At 41.4% G+C, this 19,805-nt stretch overlaps 1 protein-coding gene across 3 annotated transcripts; it reads left to right on the forward strand.

The window, feature by feature from the left end:
* The first annotated feature begins 676 nt into the window (after positions 1-676).
* LOC110534192 (CCR4-NOT transcription complex subunit 6) lies at positions 677-13,796 on the forward strand. 3 transcript variants are annotated; one of them, XM_021618910.3, is made up of 13 exons: positions 677-760; positions 1,100-1,177; positions 5,096-5,217; positions 5,364-5,550; positions 6,757-6,842; positions 7,125-7,226; positions 7,456-7,524; positions 7,682-7,839; positions 8,044-8,198; positions 8,398-8,552; positions 8,661-8,894; positions 8,979-9,181; positions 9,382-13,796. In XM_021618910.3, exons 3-13 carry the CDS (start codon positions 5,106-5,108, stop codon positions 9,592-9,594), a joined length of 1,674 nt encoding a protein of 557 aa, XP_021474585.2. In that variant the 5' UTR covers positions 677-760; positions 1,100-1,177; positions 5,096-5,105; the 3' UTR covers positions 9,595-13,796. The 3 variants fall into 3 exon arrangements, with proteins under 3 accessions (XP_021474585.2, XP_090043127.1, XP_021474586.2); XM_090187001.1 differs by lacking the exon at positions 677-760 and having other exon boundaries at positions 808-1,177; XM_021618911.3 differs by lacking the exon at positions 677-760 and having other exon boundaries at positions 1,015-1,203.
* Positions 13,797-19,805: the final 6,009 nt, after the last annotated feature.

Here is a 19,805-nt window from a genome sequence, read left to right on the forward strand (position 1 = left end):
TAATATTGCAGATATCATTATCCACAATCTAACTTTAATTGTTTTCTGGAAGGGTGTGGATTGGCTCTGCTGTAATTGAAAACCACCTAATCACAGGCTAAATGTACTGGAGGTCACTCTTTTCTCAGAAACGTTAACCAACTCTGAAAAAGTACCTAACCCCAAACAGATCCATAAGTAACCTTGTTTATCAGTGAAATTCTGAGTAAAGTCTGAGAAAGTCGAGAGGGAGGAGAGAAGCCCTAATATTATGACTTTTCTATTCGTATCTAACAGAAGAATCCCTGGAAGATCAGGCTAAGAGTGGGACAGAATGAGCCTAGAGATGAGCAAATGTAAAAGTAAATATTGTACCACAGTCAGTCTTGGAGATATTTGGGCTTTTGTATCCTGCTCGTTGTACCTTACCAAAATGCCAGAGGTAAAACAAAATTATGTATCACATACTACCCTTGAGATTAGGAATGATAAATTAACCAGACATTCAGATTTTGCTGAGCATGTATCAGATTTTATGTAAAAGGTGTATGGGCATATGGGCTTTGGATTTGACAGACCTTGTAATTAACATCATTATCGTCATCAGGTTGCAATTAAAAATGCAGAATATAAAAATGTGTACATATGTTTTTGGCTTGATGGATATTGCACAGTGCTGTCAGTTCTACCATCTGCGGTTCTCTGCTGCTCCCCACTGGGGCCAGAAAATATAGCAATTATCGTGAGAATAGGACTTCACAGTTGCTATTGCACTGATATGGTATACAGTAGCCTAGCTACATTTATTTTGCATTACTTGGGGTTTTTGACGCAAGTTTTATGCAAGGGGGATTGAAACGTAGTACAAATGAAATTATGTATTAGGCTTTACGATTTTTGAAAACTTAATTTGAAGACTCAGAACCTGTAAACTGTTACACTGTATCGGATGTCCACGAGTTGAATGAAATCATTTGATCCATGTTCACAACCCTTTTAGATGGGAACAACAACCGTTTTGTATGTACCACTACCAGCGTAAACTGTTCGGAAGCGACGACGAGCGCTGTTATCACAGACCACAAATCTAACGGACGCCATGATTCTTGTTTTCTTTCAGTGGGTAACAGCTGACACGAAGTGAATTAGAAACAAAGGAAACACGCACTCGCCATAGCTGACTGGTATGCTCATACAGGTAAACCATCAACTTCTCATTTAAAGGTACACATTTGTTTAAGCGTACGAAAACAACGTCGTGTGTTTTGTGAGATGTATTAGCTAGCATAGACAACCCCACCAGCCAGTTAAATTAACCAAGTTAGCTAGCTAACCGAGCTAGCTAGCTAACAATGGGTACATAGCGCGCTAGCTGTCAAACTAGCTATCTAAGCTCAACTAGCGTTTTAGTTATCAAGCAAATTAGCTAAACGTGTTAATTCACGAGGGGCACGTTTCCTCGTTCTTAATTATTGATTTATGTTGCGCTAACTAGACGTTGAAGTCAACTAACATTAGCTAGCTAGCTAGCTAGAAGTCGCTGTACTTACGTGGATGTGTACGGGGATTGACGCTTTAGCTGGATACATTGTCATCTAGCTATCCATTTATCGTCTGCCTGTGTTCTGTGTGGTTTAGTAAGTTAAATGTCGAATATCTTAAAATAAACTAATTTAGCTAACGTTAGAGCATAGTTAACGTTAGTTAGATAATTAAACGAGATTATAGACTGTGTAATTTGAGCGTTACTGTCTGTACCCAGTATGAAAATCAAGTAGAATGGAATAGCCAAAGAGAGCTAGTTAGCTATCATATTTGCTAATGTATAGTTAACACACAATTTTCGTTTGGATGGTATGTGGTTAATGTTGGGTATACAATGCACATACTAAGTTAGCTTACCACTACCAACTAACGTTAGTGCAGTTAGCTAGCTAACGTTACAGATATCGGGTAACTGTTCAAAACAATGTCCACTGCTGAAAATTGATTTATGCTAGCTAGCTACAGCTTGTTTGTAGCTAGCTAGCAAGATCAGCTAGTTTGTGACTTCAATGGTTTATTGAAACAAATGTTTGAACGTGCTAACCACAGTATCAACAGGAGGACAAGTTTTTTGAGAAAGGTACAGCGATTTTCAGGAACATCCTATTTTTTTGCCATTACTCGATAGCGCCACTTATCAAGTATGCTTTTGTTGTGCTTTTGTGGTCGCTCCTAATTTAGCACATGTAGAGCTAGATGTGTTAGTACAGCCTTCATGCCCCTGCCTGTGTCAATCTGTTCATGTGTTAATCTGATTGTGGCAAATGTGCAAAACAATTACATTGTGGACAAAATTGCCAAGTGTTTTTCTACGGCCTCCTAAAAGCTCATTCAACATCTTGTTTTAGGGGGTCTTCCAATTGCCATAGGGCGATAATTTGTGAATCATCTTTAGTGCTAAATGTATAGCAGTTTGGAGCAGCTGTCTGCAGAGTGGTTTTACTAGAGGTTAAATTTAGTTCCAGAAACCCCAGTAGTCCACTTCTTTACATGTTTGGAGACTCATAGTGTGAAAGGGTATCTTCATGTAATGAGTGGCGAATTGTGATAACTTCAGGCTAAACATGGATTTTTTTTTTTACTGGGTTGTACATATTTGGTGTCCTAGGAAATGTGTGTTAGACCAGTGGTTCCCAAAATGTTTATAGTCCTGTACCCCTTCAAACATTCAACCTCCAGCTGTGTACCCCCTCTAGCACCAGGGTCAGCGCACTCTGAAATGTTGTTTTTTGGCATCATTGTAAGCCTGCCTCACACACACTATACAATACATTTATTAAACGTAAGAATGTGTGAGTTTTGTCACAACCCGGTACATGGGACGTGACAAAGAGCTCTTGTATATGACCAGGGCAGACATAATTATCATTTTGCTCTTTATTTAGTCATCTTACATATAAAACCTTATTTGTTAATTGAAAATTTGTGAATAACTCACCACAGGTTAATGAGAAGGGTGTGCTTGGAAGGATGCACATAACTCAATGTTGGTTTGTATTGGAGAGAGTCACAGTTTTAAATGATTTCCCACACATAGTCTGTGCCTGTATTTAGTTTTTATGCTAGTGAGGGCCGAGAATCTACTCTCACATAGGTACATGGTTGCAAAGGGCATCAATGTCATAACAGCGCGATTTGCCAAGGCAGGATAGTCTAGCGCAGCCCTATCTAGAAATCTGGCGATGGCTTCTGATTTAAGTACAATTTTTACAGAATGCAGACAGAGAAGAGCTCCAATTTCTTAATCATAGCCTCAATTTTTCCCGCACATTGAATATAGTTGCGGAGAGTCCCTGTAATCCTAGAATCAGATCATTCAGGGAAGATATAACATCACCCAGGTAGGCCAGTCGTATGAGAAACTCATCATCATGCAAGCAGTCAGACAAGTGAAAATGATGGTCAGTAAAGAGAACTTTAAGCTTGTCTGCCCATATCATTGCATAGTGCAGAAAATACACGAGAGTTAAGGGGCCTTGCTTTAACAAAGTTAACCATTTTCAGTGTAGGTGTCCAAAGCGTCTTTCAAGCTGTCAGGCATTCCCTTGGCAGCAAGAGCCTAACAGTGGATGCTGCAGTGTTCCCAGTGGTGTCGGGAGCAACTGCTTGCACGCGCGTTACCACTCCACTATGTCTCCCTGTCATGGCTTTTGTGCCATCAGTACACATACCAACATATCTTGACCACCAAAGTCCATTTGATGTAACAAAGCTGTCCAGCTGTCAAATACCCTCTCCTCTTGTCCTGGTTTGCAGAAGAGGATGTCCTCCTTAATTGACCCCCCGTAAACGTAACGGACATATACCAGGAGCTGTGCCAGGCCCGCCACGTCTGACTCATCCAGCTGTAACATATATAATTCACTGGCTTCTATGCAAGGCAGTAATTGTTTCTAAACATCTCCTGCCATTTCACTGATGCGTCATGAAATAGTGTTGTTTGAGGAAGGCATTGTCTGTGTAGTTTTTTTTGGCCTTTTCCCCCAGCATTGTCCCAGCCATATCTGCAGCAGCAGGAATAATTAAGTCCTCCACAATAGTATGGGTCTTGCCTCCTAGCCACTCGGTAGCTCACCATATAAGACGCTTCTAGCCCCTTTTTATTAATGGTATCTGTTGCATTTATATATGTCTTACTACTCAAGTCATCTTAATTCTCTCTCGAACTCCCATGGATTATTTTTGAAGTTGGCATGTTTTATTTCTAAATGTCTGCGCAAGAGTGAAGGGTTTCATCGAGTTGTGAGATAGCCACAGTGTGTTATGTGCAAAAGTACTGAGGAAAGGCACTACTCCCAATATAAGTGAACCCTAAACCAATGTAGTTCTCATCATATTCGATGGTCCAATGTCCCTCTCTGTTGTCTTGTGCTTTCCAGGGCAAAGGGGCAGTAGCTCTTCGGCTGCATCAAATTCACAGCTGTCCGTATCCATGCTAGCTGGGCTAACAACATATGTAGAATTACTGATGCTAGCATTGGATGTGCTCGTGGAAGCAGAACAACTTGTCGTCGACAGGTGCAGGTTTAGTACTACTGGTAGAAGTGGTACTGCCAGTAGAGCTGGTATGTGTCTCTATGGACGCGGGCCTTACTTTTTTAAAGCATTTATTCATTTTCGAGCAAACGGGAATTCCACTAGCAGTAGCTACATAACGGACCGTTAGTGGAATTCCCGCGAGAGAGTAACGGTTAATGTGATTGGATGTTAATTATTTGACTAGGCTACCTGTATTTGACATTGTGTTGTTATTTTGCTGAACACTAGATGGTTTGAGGCTACTCAGGCGTGGGGGAAAAAACTCACCCAAATGTGTAGCCCCGTTGGAAAATCTAAATGGGCTGTTTTTGAAAATGTGAAGATGCATATGTAAAAAGTGAATCACCTCTTTATTTGGCGAACCCCCGACGGCATTTCACGTTCCCCAGTTTGAGAATACTTGTGTAAGACTAATTGTCTGTCAGTCAATCTCTAGGATGTATCTAAGAGGGTATTCAAATCGACCATGCAAAGTTTCTGGTTCAACATTTTGTTTCAAATTGATCATGCAATCTGTTTTTGTGTTTTTCAGTATTATAGGGATGCCCAAGGAAAAATATGATCCGCCAGACCCAAGGCGGATGTACACAATAATGTCCACTGAGGAGGCAGCAAATGGGAAGAAGTCATACTGGGCTGAGCTCGAAATTAGTGGTGAGTGCTGTGGGGGCGATGGCTTCCACATGTTGGCCTAATAGGTGTATTCTTTATTTCCATTTAAGTTGAGTAAGGGTATTTCTGTACTCCTTTTTTCACTGAGTCACTCTCTTGTCCCCTGGTTTCCCCACTTGTTTCGGCAGGTAAAGTGAGGAGTCTGAGCACCTCATTATGGACGTTGACTCACCTCACTGCTCTTCACATCGGCGATAACTCCCTCTCTCGTATCCCGCCCGATATTGCCAAACTTCAAAACCTGGTGTACCTGGACCTCTCATCCAACAAGATCAGGAGCCTGCCCGCCGAGCTTGGCAACATGGTGTCTCTCAGGTCAGTCATAGTGCAAGTTGAATTGTGTCCATTGTAGGCTAAGTGTTTACTCTGCTAGTTTGGAGAACCGACATTGCTGTGTCTTCCACGTGAGAAATGATTTGCACTAAAAGCTGATGATTGGTCCTGTTAAAGGCATGAGTTTGCTGTTCTTCATTTAACCAGGTTTCTGTTTAATTTAAACACTTTCACAGTTCATGCTTCGAACCCTATTGTTTTGAGCTATTTACGCTATAATTGGAAATGTTAAGTGTGTTGTTCATCTAATCAACAATGCCATTTCAGCGTCCCTAGGGGATTTGGGCTGAGAGCACATTCTATAAAGTAGATGGATGAAGAGACATTTCAGCCTCCCATGCATGGTATTAGACCTCTGTTCCCCACTGTGTTTGAAATTGGTAATAGCTAGTTACTCTGTTTCAAGGAAATGTATGTTTTTGTTTGTATCGTTCTTGTGTATGCCCTCTCCTGCACCCGTCCCTCAATGACAAATTGCTCATTAACTGGCTGAGTAGACATGGAAATGGCCTGAACAGATACTTATTGATTGACATGCTGACTAGACCGGGTGCGTGCACCATCGCGCGCATGTTGATTTTGTCCATTCACATCAGATGCGATCAGGACACGCAGGTTAAAATATCAATACGAACTCTGAACCAACTACAGGTTGAAAAACATTAAACAGTCATGGACATTTAGCTAGCTAGCTTGCTGTTGGTAACTAATTTGTCTTGTGATATCAACATTGGATTGTTATTTTACCTGAAATGCACAAGGTCCATTTTTTTTCCTTCTGTATCATTGTAGAATTTTGAGTCACACAAAATCCTGTGTTCTCTACTCCGACAATTAATCCACAGATAAAAGGGGGAACCTAGTTAGTTTCTAGTAATCTCTCCTCCTTCAATCTTCTGTGGACTTTATATGGCGGTTGGCAACCTACTTTAAGGTGTGTTACTGCTACCGACTGGTGTGTGGACCTCAGTTCATCTTTCAATCACCCACGTGGGTATATGTTCCTAAAACCAACTTCTATTTTAGCGCCTGGCTACGCAGACGCTTGTTGATGCGCGCAGCAGTTTGGGTGAAATGGAGAAAGCCGGTCACTTGTGTGAATACTTGAATGTTGTCTTCTGAATCTTGACCTATTGCTCTCTACTGTCTCTAGCCTTCTAAAACATGTATGTCTTACCTCTTCAACAGGGAACTTCTTTTAAACAATAACCAGTTGCGGGTTCTACCTTTTGAGCTTGGAAAACTGTTTAAGTTACAAACACTGGGGTTAAAAGGTAAGCTTTCCCTGATAGTTATTACATTTTGGTGGTTTGTGGCATTGAAGTTGATTATTTGAAGCTGGTCTTTCTGTTCATGGGGTCTTAAACTTGCATGCAGATTATCCATTGACACCCTGCGTTTTCAGTTTTTATAATAATCTGTTTATGCTGATTTGGTTGCACATCCAAGTGATTTCTAGAGTGGAGGTCATAGAATGATAGATGTCATTGTTTTCATTCTGTATCATTGAATCTGTGTAATATCTCATTTCTTTCCACTGTATCCTCCTCCTGCAGGAAACCCACTTGCACAAGAAATATTGAACCTCTATCAGGAGCATGATGGCACGAGGAAACTGCTCAACTACCTTCTGGACAATTTGGCAGGGACCAAACGAGGTAAGTTCAAATGCAGGAAAAGCATATTGTTTTGAATTGAGTGAGGAAGATAAGTTATTATTTTCTTTGAAATTTGGTGAATGGAATGACTTGGGTCTGTCAATTGATCTTGATGATCATATTGGGGAACAGTGGTGACTATGAAGTTGTATTTACTCTCCTTTGTATCACTCATAGTGGTATTTTGGGGAGCAGTGCAAGGATTACTCATTTTTCCCCTCTGTCGCAGTCAACTCCGAGCAACCCCCACCCAGATCATGGATTGTCATGGCCGAGCCTGACCGGGCACGAACAGCAGGTAACTAACTCATCCACCGTTATAAATCACTTGCAACACCTATTCAAAGTCACACACATCAACACAAAGAACATTGTGTGTGTTATTGATCATATTCAGAGCCCTAATGAGAGACTGTAGCATAATCTCATGTCTGCGTCCCTCTGTCCTGTTCTAGCCTTGTTTTCTGTGATGTGCTACAACGTGTTGTGTGATAAGTATGCCACGCGCCAGCTCTACGGCTACTGCCCCTCCTGGGCCCTTAACTGGGAGTACAGGAAGAAGTCCATCATGCAGGAGATCATGAATTGCAACGCTGACATCATTAGCCTACAGGTGGGCAGACAGATGCTGATTCTGAAAGTTACAATGAATTATAGGACACATGCGTGGTACAATCAGTCTAGCATTTAAGGCGTTGTCTTACGTCTTGTGCGTTGCGTTTGCGATGTCACCTCCATAAGTTACAGGTCATATACTTTGAATAATGCACCTTCAAGATTAAGATTAACCTGAATTGTCCTGGTTTTTGCTGAACAGGAAGTGGAAACAGAGCAGTACTACAACTACTTCCTACCGGAGCTGAAGGACCAGGGTTACGAGGGCTTTTTCAGCCCCAAGTCTCGTGCCAGGACCATGTCGGAGTGTGACCGCAAGCATGTGGACGGCTGCGCCATATTTTACAGAACCGAAAAGTGAGTTCACGCCACACTGCCTCTTGTCAGTCTTGATTAGATCATGAGTTCCAAGTATGTTTGACATTTGCCCTGTATATAGTGTTTCAGAGGTGTAATGATTCTAAATTCAGCCATTGCAGAAAAGCCTTTTTAAGCTGTCCCAGAGGCAGCACAGTGCACTCACCTGTCTGTTCTGCCTCTCCTCTCTGCTGTCTAGGTTCAGCCTGGTGCAGAAACACACGGTGGAGTTCAACCAGCTGGCTATGGCAAACTCTGAGGGCTCAGAGGCCATGCTCAACAGAGTCATGACCAAGGACAACATTGGTGTGGCCGCTCTTCTAGAGGTGCGCAAGGAGATGATGGAGCAGTCTGGTGAGTCTTTCTCACACTACACATACGCCAGCAAAAAAGCATTAATTCCATATGGCTTAAATGTTTTCATGTCAAAACGCTGGTGTTGTCCAATGCGTGTTTGTCTAGTGGGAAAGTCTCTGCACGGCATGGAGAAACAGCTCCTCCTGGTGGCCAACGCCCACATGCACTGGGACCCGGCGTACTCCGACGTCAAGGTGGTCCAGACCGTCATGTTCCTGTCTGAGGTGAAAAACATAGTGGAGAAGGCCACGCGCAGCCTCAAGCTCTCCTCAGTCTCCGGGGAGACAAATGCCGTCCCACTCGTCCTGTGTGCTGACCTCAACTCACTCCCCGACTCTGGTGTGTACTGGGTCAGCTGAAAATTGAGTGTGTGTACTCTACTGTAGTGCCTTTTCTGTAATTCCTGGTGATCTGTGTGTGCAGGTGTGGTGGAGTACCTGAGCTCTGGCGGAGTGGACAGCACCCACAAGGACTTCAAGGAGCTTCGCTACATCGACAACCTGACCAACTTCAACTGCAACGGCAAGAATGGCACGTCCAACGGCAGGATCACCCACAGCTTCAAGCTGAAGAGTGCCTACGAAAACGGCCTGATGCCTTACACCAACTACACCTTCGATTTCAAGGTGAGACTGTCACGTTCATGTCTTCCCGCTTCTGTATATCGCTCTTTTTGCATCGGTGTAAAATGTGTGCTCCACAGTGTTTGTTAGCTGTTCTAAAAGACTGTGTTATTATGAAAGCTTGGGTCACACCGGTGAATAATTTTCTCCAAGCCAGGGATGTGAATGTATCGCCATCTAATGTGCCTTTCCTCTCTGTGCAGGGCATCATTGACTACATCTTCTACTCTCAGCCTACGCTCAATGTGTTGGGAGTTCTGGGTCCTCTGGATCCTCACTGGCTCCATGAGAACAATATCAGCGGCTGTCCCCACCCCCACATCCCCTCCGATCACTTCTCCCTGTTTGCACAACTGGAGCTGCTCCTCTCCTACCCGTCATCAGTCAACGGAATCCACCTGCCAGGGCGCAGGTAGTTCTCCGAGCCACAAGAGGGAGCTGTTGCTCCAACCTCGTTCTATTTTTCCTGCAAAGTCGACAAACACATTCTGTATCAATCAAAATACAATAATAGGAGTGGGATATGGCCAGCATTTTACCCCCATGGATTTTAACTGAAGCAAAAGTTCACGACGATCTCAACAATACGTCTTTATCACATTTTCTGGGCACAATTTAATGTTGTATATTATTTTCACACCGTATCCCACGTAGCAGTCCTGGGTGTTCCGTTTTTACGTAACCTGCAGATAAATTGTTGAATTGTGTGGCAATACCATGAGGCCCACAGGGAGTGCATGCATCTGTAGAGTATTTTCCCACCTCTTATCACCAGTGAGAGATTTTGTTGAGGGGGGATTCTTCATGTCAAAAGCATGAGCTTGTGTACACACAAAGTTAGAGCTGCTGACTAACGGCGAGTAAACTGTAGGCTATAAAAATAGTTGCACACTATATTAAGGGTAATTGATTGTGTAAAAACCAACGTTTCGGTGTTAGTACCACACTGCCGAAATGTTGGTGGTTTACTCAATAAATTACTTGGAGTGTGTGTGCATATGTGTATATACACACACACATATGTATGTGTGGCTCTCTTTATATCCTACAGGGATTGTTCATGTCACCACAGTCCAGTCAGCGCGAGCAGCAAAATCTCAAGGCGCCACCAATCGACGAGATAAACCCACAAGGCCGATATACCAGCTTTAACCAGAGTCAGTCTCAGCCGCTCCAAATCCATTCCCTCACATTGCCGTATCTTGCCATAAAGAGTGTAGTAGGTTTGGAGGTGCTGGAGAGAGCAGGCCAAACGTTGCACTTTTGCACTCGCTGGTTCTGAGACCACCTCTCCGGGTGCTAAAAGCCTGTCCTCTAGCTCAGCGGCTCCATTTTATACTGAGTGGTGCAATCGCTCTGTGCAGCTAAAGCACAAAGGCATTTTCAAACCTCCTCTTTGAAAGACTACTGTAAAATTTCTATTTCAGTGTGTGATGCTAGGGTGATAATACGTGTAACTTATCTAGACTCATAGCATTAACACCTCGGACTGGTTCTGTTTTTTTATGGCCTAATCGCAAATCTGAACATCATCGCAAAATTAAGCGACTGCCTTTTAAATATTCCAATGCAATTTTACCGTAGTCACGTGCCATAGAGCCATTTTGAATCTAGCATCGGATATTAAAATATTACAAAAACCACAAGTCATTCACTGGGAATGACCTTTAGTGATCCTTAGCAATGGGGCTTAGAGATTTAGAAAGGGAAAATGGACACGGTCAGTCTGACTTGGCAGCTTCAAAACAGGTTGTCTTATGCCAGAGACCCCATTTCTGACCCCATAGCTGTGTAGCCAAATGGAATTGAGCAGGGGCCAACTTGCTTTAAATTACATATGGTTTAAAGCAAAAAAGACATGCCCCCCAAAAAAGACATGCTCCAACAGACAGGTCTGTGGTGCTGTCTTTTAGGCCAGTAGCAAACCTTCCATTACAAAGACATCCACTCTTCAATCCAGGGTTATTCCTCTCCATTAATAATAGCTATTTGTTTGATACAGGAACTTGGGCTAAAATTGATTGTATATGAACTGCAGAAGTCCTAATACACTGCATTATTTTGTACCTGTAAGTATGATCAGATTTGGAGAAAATGATTGTATTGTAAATTAAGGCTAAATTTGTATCCATTTTAATTGTTTAAAGTTAAGAAAATGTAAAAGACCAGCTTGTATAAACAAAAAACGAAACAATAGTTTTTTTCAGGTTTCCGCCGTTGCAAGTTGCACTTGACCAGGTTACATTTTCCCGATTTAACCACTTTTTTTTATTTTATTTTATTTTTTATTTTTTTATAAATTGAATGCATTTCAGAGGCAGGTTTCTGGCTATTTTCTCACATCTGTCTTTGGAATTTGCAGTAAAACATAAAACGTGCCTCCCTGATTCTGTTCTCTAATGCACTGCCAGTGCTATCAGTGAACACCTGAACAGCCTCCTATTTTTCTCAAATTGAAAACACCGTTTAGAAGTTTGTTTTTTTGCATTCGCTATCAAACATATTATTTCCTTGTCTCACTTAGTTGATATTTTAGAGTAATCGGGTAAAGTGGCTGTTTTTGCTGGGCTTTTTTTTTTTCAGCTTAAACTATAAGCCGCTCTTGTCTCTTAACGTGTTTTAGATCGGTTTTATCATGTCCTATGTTTTGTCTTTTCGAGGAACCCGATCATGCAGAGGTCCATACTTGGAAGCCTCCCCCTCTTCCTCAGTCTAGTGTAAAATAGTTGTATCTAGAGCCACTGACTCCAACTCAGGCAATTCTCTTTACATTTTTGTTTCATTTTGAGGTGTTTTTGTATGTCTACTGCTAGACCACAGTGATCTATTCTATTGTCTCTAGTGCCATTTGATGCATTCTACTTCAAGGCCAATTGTTAAGTCCACTTATATACTGTACAGGAAAATATCAAGGTAAATAATAAACTAAAGGGGGCATAAAATGTTATTCATAAATATTGCTCTGAGCTTGTTGTGAGCCAGCGCTATGGCGTGGCCCAGCTTGTTTCCAAACCACAAGTGGCACTGTAAGATCAGCTACATGAAAAAATATGATCCGTTTTAAATTATTGATATTTTCTCTTAAGGCCAATTTGCGTGTTTTGTTGTGCTCTCCTGAATTGTTTTATTTTTTATTCAATGGATTGACAAGCATTTATTGTAGATCACTAGTGCAGCTACTCATGTGGCTTTTTTTAAAATGATACTTTTGCTGTTTTGCAAAAGCAATTTTTTTATGAATTTTACCAAGCAGGAGAAAACGGTGGAAAGGGTTCCGTCTTGGTCCTTTTGTTGTCCCTTTCAATTTTCTACCATCCTTTTTTGTTTTTCATCAAAATCAATGTATCTGGTTAATTATATTAGATTGCTGATGGTGTTGTAGCTAAAAGAGATTTTTTGTAAATTGTATCACATTTCCTTTCATGAATTGTTTGTGTATCATGACAAATGTATGATTGGTTTGTCTGTCTTTGCTCATAGTTTTTATTTTGTAATTCTCAAACCAAATTTATTTTTGTGATAATGTTGGCACACTGAATTATAGATTTATATTGTTGCTAACGTTTGATTTAAGAGAACATGATTTGAACAGTATTTTAAACACTTGACAAACATCCTAGAGAAAACAAAGTCACAGATAAAAGATTTGTCATGGTCACCAAATGATATTCTCCAACTTTTACCTTTTAGCTTTATAGAACCTTTGTTATTGGATGTGGGTTCTGGTTAGGTAGAGGATGTCGGGTAGTAGCCAATGTTGAAGAGATGACTGGTGTAAAAGACTGCTTGTAAATGTGCAGCATTTTGAGGTTCCACTGATTTAGCCAACATTTATTACCATTTGACCCAGACATTATTCCCCTGCTGTTTGATCTGAAGGGCAGACCCTAGACTAGAGGGTGGGAATGGAGATGTTTGGCAGGCACTAGTCACGGCCTAGTTTATTAACATAATTTAGGCCCAACTAATCCCTGGCACTGTAGGTATCTTGCCTTCACCCTTTGTTACGTTTGATAACTGGTGCATCTATGTCCACCACAGTCCTAGTTCATAGGCAAAATATGAATTTGATGTGACTGTCAGATAATTGGCACTCAGTCTTTATGTATAGTTTACCCAAACTTGGCAATAATAATTCAAACGTTCTACTTTTTTTATTTTTTTTTGTTTTGTAACGCTTTGGCAGAATTTACAATTACCTGTCTTTTCCATTTGAATCTGTCTCACTCTGTTTATCGTTCTCTCTCTTAAGTAGAAGTAGTAATGCAATGGTTAGGTTTGTGGCCAGCTGAAAGTAAGTGTATAGAGGTAATGTGTCACTATGTAATGCACTGGACCAACTCTTGTTTACCAGTTATGGAATACCAGCAACACACTTGCACAATGTTTTAAAGAGTTATGTATTTGGAAAAAAAATATAGATATATAAAACATGGCAGCTGTTTTTAATGTAATATTAGGACATGTACAGCAACCTAATGGTAAACCATGGTCTTCATTATTTCACTGTTATCCTCTAGTCTTGGTTCTCTTGAGTAGTCGTGTTTATACTTGTTTCCTTTTACACCTCTATTTTTTTTTCCTACTTTTGGTTGACTATAAAATTCTATATCTGTTTGTCCTTGTGTACTGTATTTATTGTGTGCATGTCCTACACCGGAGGGAGTGAATCAATGACTGTGGTAATCTCTCATGGGCAGATGAAACGGTCGTCACTAGTTGCCATAAAGTCATAAACCCAACCCCTTTTCTACAATTTGTCTTCTTAAAATGTGATTTTAAACCTAACCTTAACCACGGCATACTGCTAACCTTATGCCTAAACCTAACCTTAAATCAAGAACAAAAAGCACATTTTTGTTTTAATGAATTTTTTAAAAATCTAGCCATTTTTGAGTTTGGCTGTTGTAACTAGTGACAACCAGATGACATGGCGAATCTGTCAAGGTTTACTTAGAATTTTGTGATTACGAGCAACGGTAGTTCCTGGTTTTGGGTATTCGTTGACTATTTGGACGAATCAGGATTGGGCATTTGGCGGTGCTTAGACTTGTGCGGTGATTTTCAAGGACGTTTGCTGATGATAAGCAGTTTCCACTCGATTCCACAGCCACAAAGTCAGAATTGTCTATCATAAAAATTAATGAAAACAAACATTTGCTTCATGGCAATGATAAACATGGGTGAAATTAGCGGAAGGGAGTTTTGCCAAGATATTATGTTTGCGAAGGATTAGACTTCGCTTCCTTCCTTCGTACAAAGGTAATCACAATTGTTATCGGCATAGAGCACCCGCGGTGGAGGTGTCATAATACCCATAAAACCTAGTGGTTAATCGGAAATTATTCAAATAGTTTTTCCACCATTCATTTTTCCCATAGAGGATTTTAGAAATACTTAAATAAGGTCTGTCTTTCATGAAGGTTTACCCTGGCGTGATGTTTTGACAGCCATGTAAATCTCTCGGACAAGGACAATATACTCGGCTCTATTTACTCTCAGATTAGAACATGCTAATTAGTATCAAAGTAGACATGCAAGACTAGAAATCCCTGAAAACTCCTGCATGTAATTTCTAGCTGACACCTTTGCTAACAGGTATGTCAGTATAAAACTTTCAGAAGACAGTTCACAGAATTGTCCATTTAAAGACCTGTAGCCCATGAATTCATTACTACAATTAGCTAACATTGGATAGTTAATCCAGAGATTCTTACTTCTGCCTCGATTCGTCAATCTCGTCCAGTTCATCATGGCATTTGTAGTTATTTATGATAGACATTTTAGCAGCTAATTATAATTTCATTTTGGGGGGTACATACAGGTGAATATATTGTTAAAGGTCACTTTGTCCTAGAGAGATTAACACGGTTATCAAAACATCACGCCAGAGTAAACCTACACTGAACACAGCTCTTATTTTAAGTGTTTCTAAAAAATCCTATGGGGAAAATGAATGGTGGAAAAATTATTGGAACCATTTCCTTTTTTGACCTCTAGGTTTTATGGGTATTATGACTCATACTGTACTGTACTTTATTCCCAGAAGTAAAACACAAAATGACAAACCTTTGCAATAGATTTTTACTTCTGGGTAACTGAGATTATCTCTGCGGTATTGGGGATTTGTCTTGTTCTAGTTGCAGACGCCTATGCGGACAGGAGTGACATTGGGAGACAGATTCCATTTCAAGGTAAATCTCAATTTAGTTTATTCCTGGTTTTACAAAATTACCTTTTGGAACATACAGTACAATAGGTTGGATAAATATACAGCATTTATTCTATCAGAAAGTCTGTAACTAACTGACGGGCAGCCAGCAGATGGTGTCCATTTGCAATTAGTTAGACGTCTACAATTAATTTGAGGTTCCCTTACAAAAAAATATTGTAGTTTTGAAACTGCAGTAAAACTGCAGTAACTGCAGTCAACTGGTATTTTGGATACAGTAATTGCAGAATAACTGCCATTGCAGTTACACTGTTAAATTACTGCAGTAAAAAAAAAGAATTGGACACAGTATTTGCAGCATACTGCAGTTATACTGCAATCTTTTTTTGTAAGGGTTATTATGAATGGTATGATTTCCAGTAACTCTGTTGTCTTTGGCCACAGTTGAATACGTAGATAGAGGTTCTGTCTTGTGGATGCAATATTAAACTGGATCCCAGACTAAACTCTGTTCTCGCTGTGTTGTCTCTTCTCACAGATAGCCACTGTATCTCCCTGAGTCTGGCGAGAGAGACTACTGACTGTGTAGCTGCTCCACCAGTATTGTCTTGTCTGAGCAGCACCTGTTGCCATGGGTGAGGAGGCAAGCTGGGAGGGGCCAGGAAATGTAGAGACATTTCCATTTCCTGGGAGGGGCATGTATGAACTTGATGTCACAATAGAGTTGATTAATAATCAGCTCTAGAGCCAGACCCTTCTCTATGCTAGGAAGAGAGGGAGCTATTTAATGAATGGTGGGGAACATTCACATATCATTCTGAGGAGATGTTACTGATGGCTTTGTGGTGAACAGCATGATATCCATCCATTAGCAGGTCTTCACAATAAGCACTCTCTCCACACTCTCACTCCTTCTCTCTGGCATGTCATACTGTCACCGGGACAGGTATTGTTGTCAGTACTCAAGTTGGGAAACTGACTCTCTGATCTGCTTGCCACATTGGTAAGAGGAGAGGCTCGACGAGAGGCAGAGAGAGAGTTTAGAACTTCAGTACAGAGCAACAGTTTGATTCTAGCTCTGTGTAGTTAATCAACTCTCCCATTAGTCTTGAGAAGGCCAGATACAGCTCAGAAAACCCAGGAAGGTTCTCAGTGGAGCATGGCATTGGCCCGCAGAAACACAGATTGCCTCTGGCTGAGCTGTACATGGCTGGTGAAGAAACACTTCGCTAAGGTTTCTTTTTTTGCTAACATTCCCAGGAGATAGTGTTGTTATTAGAAAACCTTTGTAAATCTATGAAGTAGAAAATAAAGTTTGCATTTCAAGGCCAATAGTAGGATGACATGGTTTGGTACAAATGTTGATGTTGCACAGTGCTCTGCGAGAGCTGTCAGTGGAAGCACTGAGACCCATCTGTTAGTTTATCCCTCAGTCTCCCTGGCCTGTACTGTACTGGAGGTTCAGAGTCATTCAGCTGGAAACATCAACACCTTGAGCGAAGGTTGATTAAAAGAGGATTAGCTAGCAACACAGTGGATTGCACATTCATATTTTTCCCAGAAAGCACTCTCCCTGGCCTCCAGAGTGGCACAGCGTTCTAAGGCACTGCATCACAGTGTTTTGGCATCACTACAGCCTGGGGTTCGATCCCACACTCCCGGCCGTGACCAGGAGTCCCATAGGTGGCTCACAAGGGGGGGTTTGGCCGAGGGGGCTTTACTTGGCTCATTGCACTCTAGCGACTCCTTGTGGTGGGCCGGGCGCCTGCAGGCTGACTTATGGTCGTCAGTTGAACCATGTTTCCTCCGACACGTTTGTGCAGCTGGCTTCCGGGTTAAGCCAGGGGGTGTTAAGTAGCGTGGCTTGGCGGGTCATGTTTCGGAGGACGCATGACTCAACCTTTGCCTCTCCCAAGCCCGTTGGGGAGTTGCAGCGATGAGGCAAGATCGTAATCATGAAATTGGAGAGAAAAAGGGTGTGAAAAAATAAAGCACTCTCCCTACAGCAGTAATGCCACAGTTGTTCAGATTCCCTTCAAATGACATGGCTTCATTTATTATATTGGGAGATTATGGTTCAGTTAGTTTGGCTTAGAGGCCAACACAGACTGCAAACATTTGAGACCTCTTATATTTATAAAGGACTTCAGACTCCTTATCTCTCTTATTCCATCAGTGCACAGAAGCTTTGCACTTGGGATTTGAACTTGCACTAGCCCTGGCACATAATACAAAGCAGGACAAGGTAGGCTTCCAGACAGCCACTACATTACTGCACAGTACATTGGGAATTTCTAACCAATTCTGTCAGCAAGCTATCTCTGAACCTATACATATTTTGCCATAGATCATGTTTGGTATTTGGTTAGAACTACCCGCCAATTGGCAGGTATCACCCCCCCCCCCCTGTTTTCCATGTATCACTCTCCTTAGGCAAGGACAAACAGTAGCTTAGAGAAACACAGGGCCTGCGTTGCCAGGGCACAAAGCCTTGATGAAGAGTAAGGACTTCAGAGTGCTTTGTGGAGGTGCGATCAAGTCTGATATTAGTGCCTGAGGACAGCGCAATCTCAGACTCTGACAGACAGACCCCTTTCTCCCCCCCAGCGTAGGCGGATGGATTGAGATGTTTTAAATCTCCGCTAAGGAGAGGACATGTCAGCCTGATGAATGGCTACGGATCGTTGGTTTTCCTTTGAGCTAATGAGTGCGAGCTGTAAATTACTCTGTTAAAGGCTAACTCTTGCCACAATGCTTCCCTGATAGTAAATCATTTGTCCTGTTTTCCATTTAGTCCATCAGTATTAGGTGTGTCCTCGCTTGTCTAGGCTTGATACAGTTGCTCTGTTTGGCCCAATAACTCTCACTCTGCCTGGGCAGATACCATAGATACCAGAGAAGGGCAGCTTAGTTTAAATGCCATGGTAACGTTTGTGTTGCTGTGTATATTTGGGTAGCTATGAATGATAGTGCAAGTGCGCACTTTAAATCTGTGTTTTGTCTTATAAAATAAATAGAGCCCGCACACTAATAAGCTCCACCACTTACCTTTATTTACAAACAAACAACGTTTCAAATCGGCAAGGATCTTCATCAGGTTATTTTTCCGGAAGTGTACCACACGCATATTTATAGACATAGGACAACCACCAATTTGGGCGATCTGTTGAAGTTGAAAAGGGTAACACTCAAAATATATAGGGGAGAGTGGGGTAAGCTGAGCCAAAAAGTTAGATGAGCCACCCCTCGGTGTATCATCGTGTATCAAATTAATATAATGCAGAAATGTGGGCTCGTAAATTTTCCAACTTGAGACTTGACTTGGCAAAAAATAAAAAACACTTGCCACTTGACTTCTACTTGAGCATCTATGACTTGTGACTTAACTTGGGCTTGAGCTATGTAAGCCTACCTGTGCTTTATATTGCAGCTTCTGTGCGTTCTGTTCTGTCTTGACCAATAAGATTCACAGAAATCACAGGTTGCGCAGGCAGGGCACAAATCACATCATCTAGCAAAGCACAAAGTGCCCACAGGGCCACTGTCCTTTCTTTAGCAAATGTGATAACGCACCAGTCCCGACATACACAAGCAAGAACACTTCACTGAAATGTTGCAGCGGCCAAACAAGACGATTTCTCAGTCTGATCACCTACGCTACTGTTAACAACCACAGCCAGCAGCTATATAGGCTATAGCCAATGTGCCCTGTCCCCTCTGGCCGGGGTAAAGGAAGTGGTAATGTTATGTAGTGTAATTATAGCCCATTTATTTGTCTTAGGAGAATATGTGAATGTGATTTGACATTTGTTTCAGCTATATTCAAACATGGCCTGGCTAGGCTAGGCTACCTTGACCTTTTCAATCCAAAATGATTCACTTAAATTAATCAAACAACACAATACTGATTAAATAAATAGACTGTGTGTTACTTTTTATTTGCAGTTGCACAGGCCTATATGATGCAAACCTGAAAAAAGTATCTCAGCCCTTTGGAGTTCTATTGTCCAATCGCAGTGGTTGTGTCAGTGTAAAGGAAAGTCTAGTTTTAAAATATATTTCACATTAACAAGTACAAGATTGCTACAGTTTGACAAGGTTGTCATCTTCCCTAGGTCCAGGAGTTTTTCCAGAATTTCTTTAAAAGCGTGTGTCCTGTTTACAAAATATATGTATACCTAGGTGTTAGGTATAACCTAGCAGTTAATAAGAGCGTTGGGCCTGTAACCAAAATATCAATGATTCAAATCCCTGAGCCGACTGTGAAAAATCTATTGATGTCCCCTTGAGCACGGGGATCAGCTTTAATATTGCATGTAGATTATGGCTTCTATCGATGTAATTGTCTGCATAATTTCCAGTCCCCCTTATATATTTTTTTATTAATATATTATTTTAAATATATAAACTCAGCAACTCAGAGTCCTCTCACTGTCAACTGCGTTTATTTTCAGC

This window comes from Oncorhynchus mykiss, chromosome 10, assembly GCF_057628025.1.
Source record: "Oncorhynchus mykiss isolate SJ-2025 chromosome 10, ASM5762802v1, whole genome shotgun sequence".
NCBI classification, from domain to species: domain Eukaryota; kingdom Metazoa; phylum Chordata; class Actinopteri; order Salmoniformes; family Salmonidae; genus Oncorhynchus; species Oncorhynchus mykiss.